General features: G+C 43.5%; 3 protein-coding genes across 5 annotated transcripts; all 3 read right to left on the bottom strand.

Moving 5' to 3' along the window:
• On the bottom strand, positions 1-10716 carry LOC114434362 (unconventional myosin-Vb). The gene is made up of 35 exons (XM_028403553.1): positions 10690-10716; positions 10048-10158; positions 9781-9949; positions 9308-9452; positions 8905-9061; positions 8675-8818; positions 8503-8584; positions 8320-8427; positions 8130-8242; positions 7779-8047; positions 7629-7710; positions 7406-7546; positions 7164-7295; positions 6996-7079; positions 6810-6926; positions 6609-6706; positions 6251-6337; positions 5827-6147; positions 5570-5726; positions 5238-5477; positions 4918-5127; positions 4746-4839; positions 4510-4658; positions 4207-4422; positions 3979-4079; positions 3789-3903; positions 3489-3594; positions 2657-2779; positions 2272-2423; positions 1930-2019; positions 1683-1815; positions 1311-1608; positions 962-1136; positions 790-870; positions 1-710 (listed from the first exon to the last, which is right to left on the bottom strand). The coding sequence occupies exons 1-35, from the start codon at positions 10714-10716 to the stop codon at positions 549-551; spliced, it is 4989 nt and encodes a 1662-aa protein (XP_028259354.1). The 3' UTR covers positions 1-548.
• Positions 10717-10978: 262 nt separating this feature from the next.
• Positions 10979-17218, bottom strand: mbd3b (methyl-CpG binding domain protein 3b). 2 transcript variants are annotated; one of them, XM_028404696.1, is made up of 7 exons: positions 17152-17218; positions 14557-14716; positions 13683-13820; positions 13333-13423; positions 13074-13251; positions 12286-12438; positions 10979-12151 (listed from the first exon to the last, which is right to left on the bottom strand). In XM_028404696.1, exons 1-6 carry the CDS (start codon positions 17163-17165, stop codon positions 12291-12293), a joined length of 729 nt encoding a protein of 242 aa, XP_028260497.1. In that variant the 5' UTR covers positions 17166-17218; the 3' UTR covers positions 10979-12151; positions 12286-12290. The 2 variants fall into 2 exon arrangements, with proteins under 2 accessions (XP_028260497.1, XP_028260496.1); XM_028404695.1 differs by lacking the exon at positions 17152-17218 and adding an exon at positions 15651-15958.
• Positions 17219-17580: 362 nt separating this feature from the next.
• On the bottom strand, positions 17581-19594 carry LOC114434703 (cytochrome b-c1 complex subunit 10-like). Of its 2 annotated transcripts, none has more exons than XM_028404051.1 (3): positions 19494-19594; positions 18486-18621; positions 17581-17746 (listed from the first exon to the last, which is right to left on the bottom strand). In XM_028404051.1, exons 1-2 carry the CDS (start codon positions 19553-19555, stop codon positions 18501-18503), a joined length of 183 nt encoding a protein of 60 aa, XP_028259852.1. In that variant the 5' UTR covers positions 19556-19594; the 3' UTR covers positions 17581-17746; positions 18486-18500. The 2 variants fall into 2 exon arrangements, with proteins under 2 accessions (XP_028259852.1, XP_028259853.1); XM_028404052.1 differs by lacking the exon at positions 17581-17746 and adding an exon at positions 17753-18333.
• Positions 19595-19712: the final 118 nt, after the last annotated feature.

Here is a 19712-nt window from a genome sequence, read left to right as displayed (position 1 = left end):
TAGGAACAAATTTAAAAACAAAAAGAAAAAAATGTTATTGTGCCAGCACGCATAATTATTTGATGTTAAAGTGCCAATGGTTGTCTCCTTTATTTTGATATTTTCTCCTTATTGTTTTCTAATTTTCAAATGTCTGTGAATATATAAATATGTATTACTGATGATGTGTAGTGGTACAAAGTACTCGCATGAGAATTTTTTTATACACAAGATGTTTCTAATTTTTTTTTATTATTATTAATATTATTATTATGGTTGTTCCTATTGGGGGTTGAGGTTCCTGAGACTGCGGTCTCATTGTGTTTCAGCTTCCAATAAAATATGGAAAGAGCTTCTTGTCATTCTCAGTTTGTCAAACAGAACAGAGACATAGCTGCATTTTCAGAATAAAATAACTCTTTTGGTCCATTAGCTTTCTTACAATTTTAGTCAGTCAGCTTAGATGTACTGTGGCGGTGACCAGGCCAATTCTAATTATAAGTAAAGTTAATACTAATTTAAATCTCTCCTTAAATTTGCAGAAGCTTATAATATCTGCATGTTGGTTTTTAGGCTTTGCGTAGAAAGGAGATCTTGAGTGAGTCTGGGATGACTAACTGCTCAGCACTGAGGACGGGTGGAGGCACGTGGGGGAAGGTGACAGGAAACACTCTCCTCACATCCATTAGAATATGTGAAGGCTGGCTGTCAGAGCGGCCTTTGAGAAGCCCCTGAAACAGACAGAGACCACACACATGAGACTGCACTGTTCTAATATAAGATATCAAATCTCACACCCAGACACAGTACCTGGACGGTGCGGATGAAATTTAGTGTGACCCTTTCGTCCAGATCACTATGGGGAGTGTAAAGGGTCAGGATTTTCACTATCTGTCAAATAAAAGAGGGAGGCAGTTACAGAAAATGCAGAATAACATATATATTTGAAAAAAATACAAATAAAACTGTACAACAGACCCACCTGCTGGCTGGACAGGGCAGTGCAGGTCTGAACGATGGCCTGTGCATCTGCCTCACTCTTTTTCCCCACCTGCAGCAGCTGAACTGCCTGGATCAGAGGTTCCAGTGTAGCCACAGCGCCCCCTGCCTGTAAACCTCGGCTCCGCAACCACTCCTCCAACAGGCTCACATTGTAGCTAGAAGACAAAGGAGAGGACATGATCTGTAATTATTTGAAATAAAACCTAAGTCCAGGTTCTTATTTCACTCAGCCTTTAACATGGGAAAGTATTTTGTATTTCAAGAATTTCCCCTCGGGGATAAATAAAGTAATTTCTGATTCTGATTCTGATATCAGAGCCTGTTTCTACCGTATTTGCATGCCACGGCTCCAGCTACACATGTCTTTCCTCAGCAGCAGGCTGTTGAGAGCAGAGGCACAGATGAGGTAGGTGAGCTGGTGGAAGGCCTGCTCGATCAGTGACGGTGGCAGATCCTGATGGGTCAGAGCGCTGTGAAGGGCTCCGAGCTCCCTCAGCACAGCGGTCATAGTGGGAGCATCTCCTCCTACAGGTCTAGGATCTGAGCCCGCTCGCTTCCTGGACACTACCAGCTTTATCGCTGCTCCGGACAGGCCTGGGATGGTCTCACTTTCCAACATGGCAGGGACTGGGGGGAAAAGCAGAAAATAAATAACAAGCAGTAGAGGTGCAGAGCATGAGGAGTTGTTACTTTGCTGCTACCTATGATGTTTTGTAGGTGTGTCTCGGTGATGCAGAGGAGCTGCTGGTAGGCCTGGATGCAGAGGTCACTCAGGGAGCGGACAGAGTCACTCAGATCAGAGGTCAGTGGAACCAGGTCATTAGAGTTGAGACTCTGAAAGGAAATCTAGTCCACAAAAAAATTAAAATTATGGCACTGAAATCATCTTTTTTACTGCTGTTTTTAAGGATAAAGATATTAAATAAGGGAAGAATACATGGACAATACCTGTTTTGGGGAGTGCTGAGTCAACAGGTTGAGCAAGAGCCAAGCGTTCTTCAGCCACAAAGCAGTCATACGGATGTCATTAACATGTTTCTGCAGGCAGAGATGTCACAAATTCAACACTGACATGATCAAATTAAAAGATGACTGTTGTAGTATGAGAGAACAAAATTGATTTTTCGACAGGCTTTATCATCTTTTCCTTTAAGAGAAAGACACTCACATAAAAGTGTTTGTCATCAGTGTCTTTTTGTCTGTGCCACTTTTACTGACATGATATGAACTGCCTCGATGCATTAAACCTCAGCCATATGGCTTCTGAGGAAAGTTCAGAGCTCATGTTACCTTCAGAGCACCCTTCATAGCAGTGACAGTGGTGCTGCACAGTGAGTGAGTGCGTGCTTGGTCCCCGCTGCAGTCGACCTGGCGAATACACAGGAAGAGTACACTGGCAGGCAGACCAGGAGGCAGGGACAGGCCGCCGTCAACACGGAGGTCTGAGGCACAGACAGTAAACAAGGCCAGGGCATGTGTCAGCTTCACAAGACTTACTCTGAAAGATTGTCATTGTACTCTGTGGTAAAGTACATCATACATATAAGAGAACACCACTTGGGTTGATGTTTCAGATGAACAGGATTAAAAATATATTAAATTCTTTACAGATCTCAGTACATCTGTTAATACTCCAGAGAGGAGGTAGAGCAGGATGAGCAGTAATCAGTCTCACCAGTGATGAGGTTCTTGATGAGTTTGGTTTCATCTCTTTTCCGACATTCCAGTAAACCAGTGACAGCTGCTGGCTTAGGCTGATATGGACAGGAATCCTCTACAGTCAAAGCTGAGGGCAAAGCTAGAGAGAGAAAACACCTCAGCACAGACAAACCGATGCAGATTTAACGGAAATATGATGTTCTAAAACCAAATATTTCCTATTTCCATAGCAACACTATGGAGGATTTAGAGGAATTGCCCCTTTACAGTCTGATGAACGCTGTTGTCTGCTACAACTGTCGTAACATTTTTCTACACACACGTTTGTTGACTAGCAGACGAGGACAATGACAAACTCCTTCAAAGCTGGAGCTGTGTGCTCAAACATGTCATGATTAGACCTAGCCATTACCTAGCATGTTAGCTTCCAGCTAGCAATTAACTTTACTTACTGGTCCAACAGTAACAGTGTCGGGTCACCATCAATCAATTTCAGCCCTCGGCAGCGAGTGAAAGACAAAGATATTCATCCTTGTTCAAACTTTTGCGTTATCGTGCTCCCTTTTTCTTTTCTTCATCTCCTCCACCTCCATTTGTGGATGTGACGTACGCCGTAAAGTAGGAACATTTTGTAGTCCTTTTTAGATAGGGGTTCCTACCCGAACCTCAAACTTTCCTAGTGCCAGTGCAGACACTCTCGAGCAAAAATGGAGTCATTCAATCTATTGTGAGTTGATGTACCATCATTTTGGAAATACACTTTGGAGGCTAAAAAAACTCCAAAGTGTTGCTTTAAATGATTGAACTCTCACAGAATCACACTGAGAATTAGTGAGGTGAAATCTCACCTTGTGTCAGGAGCCGTCTGAGGGAAACAGTGTTTCGTAGCTCCTTCAGCTCTTTCCTCAGCCTCACACACTCGTGCTCTCTGGCCTCTAGCAGCTCCTGCAGGTCCTTTGCAAAGACAATTAAAAAATTGTTGGAGGTCAGTAAATGCAGCGACTGACCTTTCAATATGTGGAAAGCATTACTTGGAAAAGCAAAAGGGCCCAAAACAGTTATAATGCTAAACATGACTTTACGTGGCTACATACGTTCAGCAGTTCTTTCCTGCTCAGACTGTAAAGCTGCAGTTAAAAAGTCTCTACCTGTCCCTGTGCAGCAGAGGTGGAACCACAGATCTTCTGGCTGAGCTGGCACCTCAGAGCCTCTAATTCCTCCTCCCACTGTGTGCGCTGGTTATGCAGCTGGCTCTCCAGAAACCTGGCATAGACAGATAAAACAAGATTTGTTACAGAAGGGACAGCATCGTAAAACACCAGTCAGGGACAGACTGACTTGTTGGCAACTCGAACGGCATCGTAAGCATATGCCAGGTCTTCTCCTTTCATCTTAACTGCCGGATCTTTGGCCACATCCATCTTCTCCATGAGCTGCTCCTGTCAGCACAAACATAAGCACAGTGAGACGACATTATATTAATAATAGTGATTTTACCATTTTTCCTACACCAACATACTTTTAGAAAAATAGAGGAAAGTTTTTTCAGCTCCTATAATTCCCTACCATGGGTGAATCAGCACTCCACATTGAGACTCTTCGCTCCAGACAAGGAGACGTCACACTGACCCTGCGGACCTCCTCCGGGGAGGGGAAGGCAGATGGGAAGGGTGACGGAGAGAGCGGGGTGAGAGACTGGGGTGACAGGGGAGTCGGAGATGGAGAGAGAGGCTCAAAGCTCAGACTCTGGGCAGAGTCAGTCCTTCTGTGACCTTTGTTATGCTGCATATGAGGAGAACAAAAAAAGAAGTATACATGATGCAAACAAGATGGCAGCCTTTGATCAAAATGTCATTTTTAGTTGTGAACCTCAGTGAGCAGACTCATCTCCCTGAGGTTGTCATATCTCTGCTCCAGTCTGGTGAACTCTCTCAGGAGACCCTGATACTTTCTCCTCTCCTCATCCAGCTCAGCACTGAGAGCTGCACTCGCCTGTGACACAGCCTGATGCACACACTCTGAACACACACATGCATGAGAAGTAAGGAAGTGTGTGAGATACAGCATGTGAGGAAAAAAACCAAGCAGCATCAACTGACTTATACCTTCTTGCGTTTTTTGTTGTTGAAGCAAACGAGCAGAGAGTTCCTCCCTCTCTCTGTTCATGCCGTCCTTCTCTGTCTGCAGCACCAGCAGCTCCTTCAAGAGTGAAAACACAATCAGGATTATTAAAAAAAATAGCAGCAAACTGCATCAAGTGATTCCCTGTAGGCCTACTTGTTTGAGCTGAAGGATCTCCTGGGCAGCCTTCCCCTCAGCTCTCCTCCTCTCTTCCACCTCCTTCTCACTGATAACAGGGCCGGGCTGAGGCTTCTCTTGTTTCTGGCTCTCTAGTTTCTGTATCGTTGCTCTCAGAGCCTCCAGCTCTGCACTGGAGGCCTCTCGCTCTGCATTAAGAGCCTCTCTCAAAGCAGCACACTCTCTGGCCTGAACACACACAGAAGAAAGTACTTCATCATGTTAGTAATAAAACAGCCTCGTCACGCAGCAGTTTAGTGCTTCATATAATCACACAGAGGATAAAATCCTTCGCCCACCTCTTGGTCTGCTTTCAGCTGCAGCTGCATCAGTTTGACTTCCATGCCTTTGTTGAGCTCTCTGTACCTCTCCACTGAGCGGGCCTCTGTCTTCAGTTTCAGCAGCTCTCTCCTGGCAGCCCTGCGGCGTGCACAGCACTGCATGAACACGACCGCTGCACGCACTCGCCTGTACGCCTTCTTTGCCAGCCACCCACGCACCCTCGCCTGGAGCAGAACGGCTGCCCTCTCTGCCACCAACTAAAGTGAGACATTTTAAAGTATTTTCAGCAAGTTGCTTAATCAGATGTTTCAACTACACATTTTCACAGAGCAACTAAAGAGGTGCCGACCAGTCTGTATCTACGGCGTGCCAGCGTGCCCCTGGTGAAGGCTTGGATAGTGGTGGTGGCCTGTCGGATCATGAGGAACAGCTGTCTGACCACCACCATGCGGTATGTCTTCTGGATGACTATAGCAGCCTTAGTGTAGCGCAGGTTCAGAGCCAGTCTACAAATATGTGATGAAGTGGGAAATCATTACAACATTAGCAAGAACTTGGAAGGGAGAATCTATGTAACAGCATACAAATGTCACTTTCTCTCCTCACCGCCTCGCCAGAGCTCCTCTGCTGTATCTCTGTATTGTGATGGTTGCCCATAGGATCCTGGCATATCTGGTCCGTGCCAGCCATCCTCTGACCCGACTCTGGATGATCACAGCAGCCAGACGCAGCCTCTCTGATCTCAGCCTCTCCAGAAGGGCCACCTGACCAGCACGGAAAAACACTTTGGTTTTTCCAAAGCAGTACTGGTCTGTGTCCGGGATGAGCTGAGGCAGGGCCTGTCTACAGGAGGCCTGGGCCTGCTCCTGGTTTTGAGGCCCTTGAAGAAGCACACGATATCTGCTGAAGAACTCCTCGTACGTCCATCTGGATACAGATTTGTCACAGAAATCTCAGTTTAGTACAAGAGTCAGGGCACCTCCAACCTGTTCGTATAATACACAACAGATATGTGATGTCTGTGAAGTACCTGGATGGATAACCTGCTGCACTGATTCGAATAGTCTCCAGCACACCACAGGCTCTCAGCTGCTGGACGGTCCTCTTTGGGTCAAACCTAACAAAAGATGATATGAGTTTAATGTCCCAGTATATGTGTGTGTGTCACTGAAGAGCTTGACCTGGATGACTGAAAATCTTCATAGGCATAGTGCTATACCTCATTTTTTGTTAAATCTGAATCGAGCTTCGAGTCGCTTATCGAGTCTATCAAGATGTCTTGTAGAAACTGTTTCCAACTAACCTGCAGCTGCAACAATCACATGATGCAGCACTAACACTGATGTTTTAAATGCTTAGCCATGAAGGCAAACCAGATGAGGACTTACATGAAAGGCTGTTTGAGGTCGTTGGGTTTAATGCAGCGGACATAGTGCGGGGTGGTGCTGTTCAGCGTGTCCATTAACATCTGTAAGGACTGACGGAACTGAGAAAACAAAGCCCAAAGAATGCAACCCCACAAGTTAGGCAAAATTGTTAGAAACTGAAAAATAATTGAAAGTGAATGCAGAAAGGGAAGCCTGTCTGACCTGGAAGCCTACAGTCAGCTTATGTTCTCTGGTGGCCCGTTTCCCTGAGCGGATGCTTCCATTGGCCACAGGCGGCGCATTTCCCTGCTGCTGGAACAACTCAGCCACCAGCTCAGACTGACACACACACGTTAATGAGGCCCTTGTCAAAGATGCAACTGTGAGACTTTTTTATCACATACGTACCTGACTTGCTTTGAGAATGTTTATGAGCTCCTCAAAGACCGTGTCTCGATTCTTGTCTAAAAAGCCTTCACATTCATACTGCACCTGATTTAAAGAGAAACAACTTGTGTCAGTGTCACAAGTTGTTTCACAGACATACAAATCACTTTCAACTCATTGGTCAGTCACCGTGTCAGCAAAGTGTAGGACGATGAAGGCGCTGCTGGACATGCGAGGTTTCCGAAAGTGAGGATGGGGCTTGCTGGTCAGGTGTTGGTCGTACAGCTTCTGCACCCAGTTCTCATCTGAACCTTTAGGCATCTGGATCATTCACACACACACACACACACACACACACACACAAAGATGTAACAACAGAGGGAGGAGGAGACTTTGAAAAGACAGAACATGGCAGTGAAGACATTACAGACCCTGCACTCCTCATCCAACAGGTCCAACATTCCCAGGTGTCCTTCTATGAGATTGATGCACTGCTGATTGTCACTGAACTCAATCCTGTTCCAGGCCAGCTCCTCCCGGAGGTACTCCTCCTGCTCCAATTGGAACACGTGCTACAAAAAGAAATAACATAAAAAGTGAAGTTAAAAAATCAACAAGAAACAACAAAAATGTGACTGCTGTGCTGTGACTTACTCTGTTAAACTGCTGCTGCAGCTTCTCATTCGCATAATTTATACAGAACTGCTCAAAACTGTTCCGCTCAAAGGTCTCAAACCTGCACCAGGAGACAGTTCTGTCAATGCACAACATAAAGACTGCACACCTCAGAGTTCATTCACTCACCCATAGATGTCTAACACCCCTATGTAGGATCTGGCCCGTTCTCTCTGGGAGCGCAGGGCTAAGTTGAGCCTCTGAACAGTCCATGTAAACAGCTGACCATAAATGTGTTTAGCCAGTGCGTCTCTAGCTTCTACAGCCTGCTGACCAGACATGGGTTTCACCAGCATCTCTCCTCCTACAGCCAGTCTGCGATGGCACAGCCAGTGAGCCATCTGAGACCCCTCAACTCCCAGCAGCTTAGAGAAGACAGCCAGGGAGCAGTCCTCTGCCTGAGAACCAAATAACAAAGGGTTAACATGCACCGATATGTTATCTGATGATGATCTAAGAGAAAAGAAAAACAATGATTACATCAATGTAACTGCGGTCAGAACTTCTCCCACTGGCTTGGATGTTGACATTTCCCAAATGCAGGATGGCAGACAGGATCCTGAAGAGCTCCATCTGCTGGTTAGGAGGCACACCTGCAATTTCAGCATAAAAAATGGCAAATCTTTAAATGTATATTGCACACACACAAATATAAAATCATATACTCTACCCAGGATGGTGAAAGCATTGCGAGTGCGCTCCAGGTCTGACATGTCATCAGTACCAGGTATCAGCATCTCCTCTCCCTGGTTAGTGTAGCGGAAATGCTCAGGTGCATCTGTTGAACACAGAGCACATCAGTCTACATGCAGTGTATGTGGATATTATGATAAGCACTGAACCTGTGTCTCACCCAGTTTGAGGGACCTCATCTCAGGCAGCTCTCTGGAGGCACACAGCTGATAGAAGATGTGGTAGTTTCTCTCTGATGATGCCTTACACACACAAAAATGTCAATTAGTAATCGAAGAAAACAAATAAGATTCTAGTATGCCTCAAACAAGTCCAGGACAGTGAGAGTTTACCTGGAAGACGACCCTGGACTTCTCCAGCAGGTAGGTCCTCATGTTTGCTCCGATGATGTCCCCCTTCCTGCCAAAGCCAATCTCTATGTACTTCCCAAAACGACTGCTGTTATCATTTCGAGTAGTTTTAGCATTCCCAATGGACTGCAGACAAAAACACAGGATAACACTTTGTATGTAACTGTAATGTAGGTGTGTAATAAAAAAACACACCTGAGGAAACACTTTACCTCCATGATAGGGTTAGATGCCAGGACCCTCTCTTCCACGCTGGTCTGCCTCGCTGCTCCTCCGACCACAGCAAAGTATCGCATGGTGAATTTGGCAGAGACGGTTTTACCTGAGCCAGACTCCCCACTGATGATAATGGACTGGTTCTTCTCCTCCCTGTGGACATACGCAGACAGTGGGACTAACAAAACCCCTTAGGGTAGTTTTGATGTGAAGCAACTAGTCAGTGCTTTGTGGCACTGATGGGAAGAATTTACGTGTGTGTTTGCATTGTATCAACAATAAGCTGCTCTTTTAGTCAGAGAGAAAATCAGGAAATTCACTTTAATACTTCACTTTGATACAAATACTTTCTTAGGATTTGAGGAAAACTTCTGAATGACTCTGGCCCCCTGTCCTGACCTGATCATAGTGCGGTAAGCTTCCTCTGCCACAGAAAAGATGTGAGGTTCCATGTCGGTCATGTCCTGACCACTGTAAGCATCTATCACCTCCTCTCCATAGATGGGGAGCTGCTCATAGGGATTGATGGCCACTAACACAATACCTGAGGAAACAGGAAACATGTCAGCATGACAGTCTGGACAGTAAGAAAACTTTATAAAGGCAGATTAGAGAAAATAAGAACACAGAGATCTGTAAAATCAACCAAACAGCAGATAATGTACATGAGTTTTACAAGAAGCTGCCTCCCTATAACCTTTCACCTACTGTAACATTAAAAGTTTTAATGGTGCAGACAGAAGCATGAGGGAGCTGCCCATCTCTGACTTTATTTCATCTGAAGTCTCAAAGATCGACTCATGCTGTCCCTGTTAGTTGAACACTGATATCTGTTTCTGTTTCCTGTAATCATCCACCTCTTCAGTGCTCACCACAGTACGTGTAGATGCTGTTGTAGTCCAGAAATCGAACGCGCAGGTTGTGCAGCACAGCTGGCTCATGGAGAAAGCTGAGAGCTGTCAGATCATTCTCGCCTTCCAGGATGTCTGGGTTTCCCAGCGGAGGGAGGTTGGAGGGGGAGTCCACCGGGTACTGGACCTCCTATCAGTAGAAAGGGAGGTTACAGCTCTGAGATGGAGCAAATGCATGTTTCGAACATTTTGAGCCGTGTGTCCCCATTAATGCCAGGTCTGTCTTACATTTCCATTTGGGAGTTGTAGCAGCAGCTGTTTGTCCCCAGGCCTGTAGTCCTGGAGGATGTGGGCTGAAATCCAAACTGAATCTGGGTCAGGAACCCACACACTCTCCCCCTAACAAAGGAACAAACATAACAGACATACTAGAAGAAGCTGACATTCTAGGATACGCTTTCATTACACGGTACTTTAGCTTCTGTCATAGATGTTGGCCCCACCCTGCCGAGACATTCACCCATCAGCATAAAAGGCTCCTAAACTGTGTTAAAAATTAACACTGGTCATCCTCTTTTAAAAAATGCCTGCAGGGATTAGCAATTATTCACCACCAACATACACTTAATATGTGAACTTTACAAATAACTTGTTGGCACAATCTGATATATTGCCATCAATATAAGGATAAAGGTTTTAGCAGAGCTTCGATCATTAACAGTAACACAAAGACACACATGCAAAAGAAGTTAGGAACCAAATGGATGCCAATGAATACGATTTTTTGCACAGGAGCACCTAAAAAAAGATAGCAAGATAGCAAACACTAGAAAAATCTGTCTCTAAAATGTTCTTCTTAATTAAAGGACCCAAAAAACAGTTGGATCTGCACCAAATAACAAAAAAAACATCTAAATTAAAATGTCCTACCTTGCTGTATAATTCCAGCGTTACCATCTTTAAAACTTTACAAGTTGAGGCATCATTTAAAACATCAACCACACAGCCGGTATCGACTGTCCCTCTGCCTTCTGTCCAGATGACAGTGCTCTGCACTTTGTCCAGTCTCTCATAAAGACATGAGGACTGTCAGGTTAACTGTTAATCTGCAGGAGGATGCAGTGATTGGATGTGTGGAGTTATTGCCAGGCAGGGCAGCCCTATGGAAAGTGACAATGTGACATTTAAATGCAACAGAAATCAAAACACCATAAGCAGATTTAGTGACATACCGACGCATTTTAATAAGTAATACAATCAAATTTATTTTGGCAATCAGCCTGCTGATGTTGTGAAGGGGACTTCAGCTGAATGTATTTATTATTCATCAAACAGGGATAAAAATACAAAAAAAAAATAATCCTCAGGTACTAAATGACATTACATGTACACTGTAGTTTACTGTGCGTGGGTTTAAGAGGAGGCAGCACGTGTGTGTGGTAACAAAATAAATGGACTGAAGCTGTGACACTAACAAAGCCGTAAGTAGCATTGTCTCACAACATCAGTAAGCACCTATAGTAATGATGATTTAAAAAACAGTAATAACTGTACACCCAGAAAGAGGTTTTAAGTCATTTCTCTCCCACTACGCTCAGCCCCTGGTATGCACACTGCTCTCATATTTTTCAATGTATTAACAGCAGGGCTTTATGGCAAAAAGTCAGAATGACACGTCTCCTCTTTGGTCAATACTGTACGTGACTCATAGGACGACACAGCTGACACAAAAGATAATATTTCCAACTATAAAAAACTCTCCAATAGATACACTCAAACTTTAAACTACACCATCTCTATTAGTAACACCAGCCACCTGCAGGTCGGGCCTGACACCATTTAGCTCTACTTATACAGTAAACTGGGTCCACTAGAAAAGAGTGCCTGCGTGTATGTTGGTGTCAGAATACTCTTGGAGTACATCGTAAAATTCAAGAGATGCCAAAAATATAAAACATTCATTCCAAATCTGCCTGAACAGTACACGATTTTACTTTTTGCTGACATAAAATGTTTGGAGTTGACATGATTGTCGCAAAAAGTACAAACCCATCCAAAGCCTTAGAGTAGAAAAATCACCTATCACTGAACGCTGAATTTGACACACTGCAGTTATTCTAATGTCTGTTGTTTCTTAATTTACTTCTAAAAATGTTTACTCATCAAAAAATCTTGTGGGCTCAGAGACACGTTCCAGGAGTCCCATCCAGTGGAGTGAGTGATGAACGAGACTTGAGGTGCTTTTGTAGGAGGGGTCAGATGAACGAGGTCAGGCTCAAGTTACGTGAAGATAATCAGGGACAGAACTTCAGGGTTGGACTGGAATAGGGGTCCTACTGTTCATGGTCATGAGTGGAGGTGTCGAACAAGTCCTCCTGGACTCTGCAAAAACCTACAAGGAGAAAGAAACATGAGCACCAATTAAAAACACATTTAAATAAATGGTCCTTACTCTATTCTGTGCTTCTTTAAATTGCTACACAGCATCTATGTGCCCCTCATAAACGTCATTAATGCTTCACCAACCTGTGCTATACACTCTCCATGTCTTCACTGCCGTTACCCTCCTCCTTCAGGGCCTCCGCCTCGCTGGCAGCCTCTTCAACGTGGGCCAACATATCCGCCATGAGTGCCTCCTCAAGCCTTTTCCTCACACTGTACACCAGCTCCTCCTGTTTCCTACACATAAACACAACAGGAAGCTGTTACATTTGGCAGTTACAGGTGCCCACAACAGGCAGTGAAAAAGCACAGAGCAGATGGTGCGTTTTTATTTTTATTTTTTTAAACAAAGATCAGCAGCCACTCCTCGAGAACGCCGCAAATCCTGTAAACACGAGGGTGATCAGAGATTGGTGAAAGAACCAAGTTTATTTAGTAGATATATTTTTCCAAAAGATAAGTGTTCTGCATATTAAAATTAATGTAAAAAAGGAAGTGCCACGAGATAACAGGTTTGGCATTATTCCCACAGCCTTAACTGTCATTTCCTGTTTGCACACGGCGTGCAAAATTTTAGCATGAAATTGAAGAGATTAAAACAGGAAACTGACAGACCTTTTTTCAGACACTAGACACTTGTGTGCCAGCGATCTGACCACCAGCTTTTGTGCGCACATTGCTGGGGCAATCTGTCTGTTCTGTCTGTCTATTTCCAAGTACATACATCATGAAAGATGTAAAGAATAACGACTAGAACTCGATCACCAGCCCCCACGCTGCTTTATTTACAGCAAGGAAAGGTTTAGGTGCACATGTTTATGAAATCCCCACATATATGCACACATTTCAGAAACAGGCTCAGCATCACTCACCTGATGTCCTCGTCCGTGACGATGAAGGCCTTGCACAGTGGCTGCGCAGTGTTGAGCCAGACTCCTGGGTTCTTCTCCACAGCAGCTGACAGCTGCCCGGTGATCGGAGCAGCGCTGGTGTGGAGAGCACTCGCTATGGCCGACAGGAGAGTTTTGTCTGTGCAGCCTGGACCAACACCTGAGGAAGCAGCGTGTTGGATAGCACATATTTTAAAGAGATATAAACATTATGAGAAATACCACAATAACACTTTTTTACCTTGTAGGCCTTTAGGCAGTTCCATTGTTTTCACCAGCTCTTCTGCAATGTCATAAGCATTAAGACCGCTGAGTTTCTTCTCCCAAAATAACTATGGACAAAAAAAGAAACATGTCAGCTTTAGGCAGTTTTGATAAAAAAAAACCCAACCCATTAAACCAACACTGTAGCTTTTGCTGGAGGGAACCTCTCCATTTACTGATTTACACTGAATTCTGGTTCATCCAGTTTCTCATGCGCACCTTTCTTTACACACTGTGCTAACTTCTGGTGTGATAATTTATACTATCAGATATCAGACACACATTTCTGGTTTGTACGCCATGATGTTAACGGTTATTGGACGTTACCTGTCTGGGCTGATCCACAGCTTTCTGAGGATCTGTCTTCACTTTGTTGTTGGGATGGTTGGTAACCTTGGTAACAGGTTGCTTAAAAATAGACGCCGTCTGTCTGACTGGGAGTGATGTATTCAAGTCTGGTTTACCCTAAGAAAAATGAAACACAGAGGGAAGATGAGGCCATGAAGGACAAGAGAAAGCTTTGATTACAACCATACAAGAGCATCCCATTCAGCTTTCAGAGGCCTGCATGAGAGCTAACGAACTGATGCAGTCACATCTGAAAGAACCCACGGCCACCCGTTGGGCTCATGAAGCCCATTTGAGTCGCTGACAGTGTGAGACTCAATAGCATCAGAGAGATTTATGCTTTCAAGACAGGCAAAAGAGAAAATATTTGTAAGGCAGTGGCTGTGTGCGCACTTTACTTTCAGTATTACTGATTATTAACTCTGTGAGCCATGATAGTCAGAATTTGGCATAACGCTGAGTAAGTATGGGATTGTGTAAAACACCTAATTAGAAACACTACACACCCAAATGTCTGATGAATGAAATCATAACAGATGCTCCCACAGTGGCTCCTACAGAGTTGGCTAACTTTTTTTTAACCTCATTTTGGAGTTATGAGGTAACTTGAGTCACGCTGACGACCATGTCGGTGTTAGTGATGTAACTATAACCTATACTATACTTTATGCCAAACTGGAACATTCTTGATTTATGATATCAAATTTTAAATGGACAAACATCACATGTCTTTCATGCTTCATGCAGTCAAACAATGATTGGTCTCTAGTTGTTGGGATGGGGATGGAACCTGATCTGGATCTGTGATATTCTGTTCAATTGTGGCGATTAGTCACGGTCCTGTTTGTCTCACCTTGTTCTGGCTGTTGTTATCATATCGCATCCTCTGACGGTTCTTGTTCAGCTTGCTCATCAGCATTTTCCCCGTGCGAAAATCAAAAGAGCTGAGGTCCATCTGGTTTCCGAGGTAACGGGCCAGCTGAGGCTTGCTCCGAAACTTCTTCCCAGATGGACTAGTGTGGCAGGTGGAGACATAAGAAACATTAACACTGTAAACCTGTTGCAAAACAACATCAAAACACATCTAGAATGAAAAACAAACAGGAATGAAGGCAAGTAGACAAAAAAAACAAACAAGTCACACTTGACCAGCAGCAGACAGAAACACACAAACATGCAACAAGTCAAAAGCAAACAGAAGCAAGACACAATCAGATGAGCGATCACACTGAAACCACGTTAACAATACTTTGTGAAATGGATGCATCTGATCATGAACACTCTCCCCGAGCCCTGACATCTATTAACAGCTGCACACATCTCAGTACAGTACAAGTAAACAGGTCATATCGTCTACAGACTGGTGAACACAATGTAAACATGGCAGAACTAACACCTGGCCACATGTTTCAAAATAGAAACATCGTAGCTCCACCACTGTATCTGTAGCCTGAGCAATGAGAACAACTGTGGGTGGATACGTGCTAGTAACTCATGCAAATGTATCTTACATCACACACCACAGTTCACATCAGTATGATAGTATGATCAGTACAGTTAGCCTACCACAAACTATACAACCGACCCGCCTCCCCCCTCTCTTGCCTCTGTTCCTCATCTTGCTCTTCTCCTCTGCTAAATGAAAACAAATCTGGCGTTGTTGATACACGTCAGTGGGAAATAAAGAGTGTTACACTGCATGGATCAGAAGGCCTGGTCAGGCGGGAGCGGCTGCTGCTGCTATCACTGGCCTGCACAGTGTCCTTATTATTGCAACAATTGAGAGAGGAGATGGCCTGGCTGGCCTCCCTGCCCTGCTACAAACGGATCCCCCTCCCCTCCCCAAACTTTATACCGACCACCCTGATCATACTCTTGTTTGTTTCCGTCCGCAACCTCTGTGTCTCGTGCAACTACAAGTTTTGCAACGCTCCGGTCGTTCAGTACCTAAAATAATAGACATCGCTCTTTCCAGCTGACAAACCCGACTTTCTGGTCACTTCTTCCATTTTCCAGCCCTTGGGGAGAGCAGCGCAATCCCACCTTTTCTTCTCCATTTCCCACGCGAGTAGCGTATAAACCTGCTAACAAGTTAGTGTAAAGAAGCAGGTTGGATTTTTAGTTAATGTGTCGCTTTTTTGGACAGCGGGCCTATCGCTTCTTACGCTTTTGTTTCGACCATATTACTACATGCGCCCTCTGTAATGGGATCTCCCTGCTAACAACATCTCATTTCTTTGTCGTCGAACAGATCGCTCCGCCGCAGACTTTAGCCACATCACTACCTGCCCGTCTCGCTGAGGCACGACGGCTACATCCGCAAGGAAAAGAGGACGGCGCGGCGCGAGTCGACGCACCGCGAGACAGTCGGTACAAGACAGGAAGCCAGGGAAGTCAGGCTTCAAAATAAAAGCAATAAATGAAAGTTACCGCGGAATAAAGCCATATTTACAAAACTCCGCCCTTTCCGGTGACTTCAATTAATACAATTAATACAATAATACGTAGTAAAGAGAAATGGACATAGCCAGATAAACACTAGTCAAACAGTGTAAAGTGTACTTTTAAAACACTGTAGTACATGATATTACATTTTCTCCTATATATTCATTTTCTGAACGTATCTGAATCATTCTTGACCTTGCATCTTTTTTTCAGTGGAAAAAACGTCGAGTTAAATTGTGAGTTATTTTAATTTGAAATAATCTTCCGGAAGTGCCACTTCTTAATCTTGCTAACTCGACGCTCGCGTCTACCGCCACAGTAACGTTAACCTATGGGAAACATAAATTAGGCTTCAGCTACAAATAGACCGTGAACAGTAATCACGAAGCGGCGGTGACAACAGCCACGAACGCTGCCGAATAATGAACTCTAACAGATGCAGTGAAACACAGACCTCACGCGAGGCGTGTAAACCTAAACACGCCAGTTTTATGTAAGCTCCGTGAAACCGGAGCCGTTTCACCACGACAATGCCGACCGTTGTCATTCAGACCTGGAGCCGGCTTTTATCAATGAACAAAGTAGATCTCCGCGATTTCACAGGCACCATTTTATAAGCATGTCATGCATCTATGCAGGGTTTGCGTATACAATATAACAAGACTGCAGAAAAATAAACATGGATGTGTATTCATGTTATTAGCAGGTCTGCAATCTAATGTCGATATTACACTCAGTCGACGCAGTATCGACTCCATGGTTAATTCCATATACGCTGTAAATAACAGGATCATTAAAGCGTTCTACAGGGATGTTAAAAAGACGGACATCCTGCTGAAGACTGCAGCATTGCCATTTGCAGAATGCGAGACCACATTTACCTAATCGATGATAAACATACTTTCCAAATATATCAGGGAAACGACACATCATGCATTAAACGCTACAGTTACAGTTAAAGCCCTTGCTGATGGTTTTATTGCCCTTTAGATGATGTACTTACTCGTTTTTATCCATCTTGAAGACACTATCTCGCTTTCTCCCTCTCGCTATGTTAAATCCCTTCTCCCCTCTCCTCTTTCAGTCCCCTCCCCCTTCGATGTTAGAAATGAAAGACATTATCCACGCAAATTTCGCAGCAGTCTGGCTGATAACATGAGCATAAGGCCGGAGCGTAACCGTCGTATCCATGGTTTGCAGGTAGTCTAAAACTACTATCTGAAATTCATTGCTTTTGAATTACACCCTTAGAAGCATTATCTTTTAATAACATTTTATTTCGCTCTGATTTTACAGTTAAAAGTAAAAAAAAAACGGTTCAAATGTAAAACAAACAAAATGTAATTTAAAGATTTAAAGAGAGAATCATACACACAGAAAAAAACATCTGATTATGCAACTGGCAATTTACAGAATAACTGGACACATCAGGTCAAATTAAAGATTTATTGACAAGTGATAATACTGGTACAAAAGAGCATTTTTTTACAGAATGCATCCGGAAGTCCGAACTCCTAACAAGCCCCCAGTGAAAGATTGTTGAGACAGAGCATCCCACTTAAACTTGAGCTGCGTAAGCCCATGCCCAAGCTCTGGTCCTGCAGGCAGACACATGGCCCATTCATTAGCAGAATGTACAGAAAAACACAGCTCTGAATGTTTTTAAAAAAATTTCCCATCATTAAATGTTAATATAATATAACCAATGGCTACTACTACATCCACACAGGGTTTAAAGGAGGGGGTGATGGTGAGGAAGACAACAGTTACATGGCAAATCTTAACAAATACAATACTACCACATGATGGATATTATTTGGTATATAGGTTGGAGTATTATTACTATAATATTACGGTGAGAACTGTGATAAGAAAAATGTTCAGAAGGTTGAAGCGAGCAACTGGACTTGTAAAGTTTCCTTGAAAATGTTTCACTGCTCCTCCGTGCAGCTTCATCTGTTCTGACTGTCTGGTGGGGAAACTGGTTTTACATAATGATGTGTGAATGGTAAGCCTCATTTAAACCTTGTTTTCTTCTCAGAGTCTGAAACTGAAACCATTGCACAATGTGAACCCAATCACTTTGATGTGCTGCTTGATTTCTGTCATCTATATTCACAGCCTGGTTAGTGAGCACTGTAGATGTGCAGATGCATTTCTGACCTCAGCATGGGGCTGACTGTACCTGTGCAGACACACAAGCAGAGCTTTTACCAAACTGCCAGATGCGTCTTATCTGTGTGCATAGGTGGGGCTGAAGCTAATATGCAATCCAACTCAGAGCTGACTGTCAAAGGTCACTTACATGTGTGATTGTTATAGTAACAATACACTTACATTTTAGAGGCGATGTTACTCATCATTCTTAAATTTTCCTCTAATGTATGGCACATAGTCAAGAATTAATCGCCAGTCTGTGAAGTGAACGAGTGCCACGCCACCCACTGTTCCCCATGTGACCAGGTTTGGTACCCTAGAAGGAGGGAAACACAGGCATAAATGAGAGAAATATAACCACAATCAGCACCCACACTTTTATATTTTAATACCAATAGGACTGTTTCCAGGACATTTTGGGTTTAAAAAAAAAAGTAAGAAAATGCTGAAATATATATATTCGGAAGCTTGCAGACAAGAGAAGTTGGCTTAAACAAAACAAGTGCAGACAAGGCTTTGAGAAATGAAAATTAAATTATCTTAAATATGACTTTGTAGACACAATGAAAAAATCTTAATTAAATTACTTAATGAAGTAATGTATTCATTTCTTATATAATACATTTAACAATAAACGTCATAAATAAAGTAAAAATTAGAAATACACCCACTTTGTCTGGCATAAATTCCATGCAGTGCCTACTGTAAAGCCAATTATATTTGAGGTATAAAATAAATGTGACCACTAAAAATAATAAATATATAAATAAGAATTATGTATACTATACAGAATTATTTTGCACAACAATATGTAAGGCTAATAATGTAGTCAACTACATTATTAAGGAATCTATTTGCTCAAATGTGAGTAGTTTTGCAAGTGAAATGTGTAAATACTGATATAGTCGACTAAAAGCAGGTATTTAGATTAACATTCATTTTCAAAAATATGCAGCTATCATACCTAACCTCTTTCATATCTGAATGCTAATTAACGCCGCGAACTAGACTATGCTAACTAGCACAAGTCCTTGACAAATAAACAGGCGGGCTAAGCTAAAGTTAGCAAGCAAGCTAAACGGGTCACACAGAAGGACACATGGGCGTTAATAACACCACTGTCAACATGGCTACAGCTCACAAAACTACGTGCAGGGCTGCATTCCTCTCCTTACTGATTCCACTTACCATGTCCTCAGAACAGAAATGTATTTGGCACCGACGATTTTGTTTAGTATGTTTTGGACCATTCTGACCTTCTTGTAGCTCTTGAAGTGTTTACTAGCAGACTGCCGTTAGGACCCTGGCAGGGCTGCCCCTGCGAATGCCTGTTTAAAACTAACCAGCACACGTCCACGGCTGCGTGCATCGGCTCAGGGTCTTTTCAGGTCACATTTAAAGACACGT

This window comes from Parambassis ranga, chromosome 4 (genome assembly GCF_900634625.1).
Source record: "Parambassis ranga chromosome 4, fParRan2.1, whole genome shotgun sequence".
In the NCBI taxonomy this organism is placed as follows: domain Eukaryota; kingdom Metazoa; phylum Chordata; class Actinopteri; family Ambassidae; genus Parambassis; species Parambassis ranga.
This window is presented reverse-complemented; position numbering and strand designations above follow the sequence as displayed.

What these genes read in the sequence shown, in the direction of transcription:
- LOC114434362 (XM_028403553.1), bottom strand. Translation starts at nt 10,716, where the DNA reads ATGGTAACGCTGGAATTATACAGCAAG. An exon ending in TGCAGCAGCAGTTTAACAGA is followed by an intron (nt 7,547 to 7,628) that starts GTAAGTCACAGC and finishes TTCTTTTTGTAG; the next exon opens with CACGTGTTCCAATTGGAGCA. An exon ending in AGCTGAAAGCAGACCAAGAG is followed by an intron (nt 5,128 to 5,237) that starts GTGGGCGAAGGA and finishes GTGTGTGTTCAG; the next exon opens with GCCAGAGAGTGTGCTGCTTT.
- mbd3b (XM_028404695.1), bottom strand. Translation starts at nt 15,760, where the DNA reads ATGGAGAAGAAAAGGTGGGATTGCGCTGCTCTCCCCAAGGGCTGGAAA. An exon ending in ACTGCCTAAAGGCCTACAAG is followed by an intron (nt 13,252 to 13,332) that starts GTAAAAAAGTGT and finishes CTGCTTCCTCAG; the next exon opens with GTGTTGGTCCAGGCTGCACA. An exon ending in GTCACGGACGAGGACATCAG is followed by an intron (nt 12,439 to 13,073) that starts GTGAGTGATGCT and finishes GTTTATGTGTAG; the next exon opens with GAAACAGGAGGAGCTGGTGT.
- LOC114434703 (XM_028404051.1), bottom strand. Translation starts at nt 19,555, where the DNA reads ATGGTCCAAAACATACTAAACAAAATCGTCGGTGCCAAATACATTTCT. An exon ending in ATTTCTGTTCTGAGGACATG is followed by an intron (nt 18,622 to 19,493) that starts GTAAGTGGAATC and finishes CCCTCCTTCTAG; the next exon opens with GGTACCAAACCTGGTCACAT.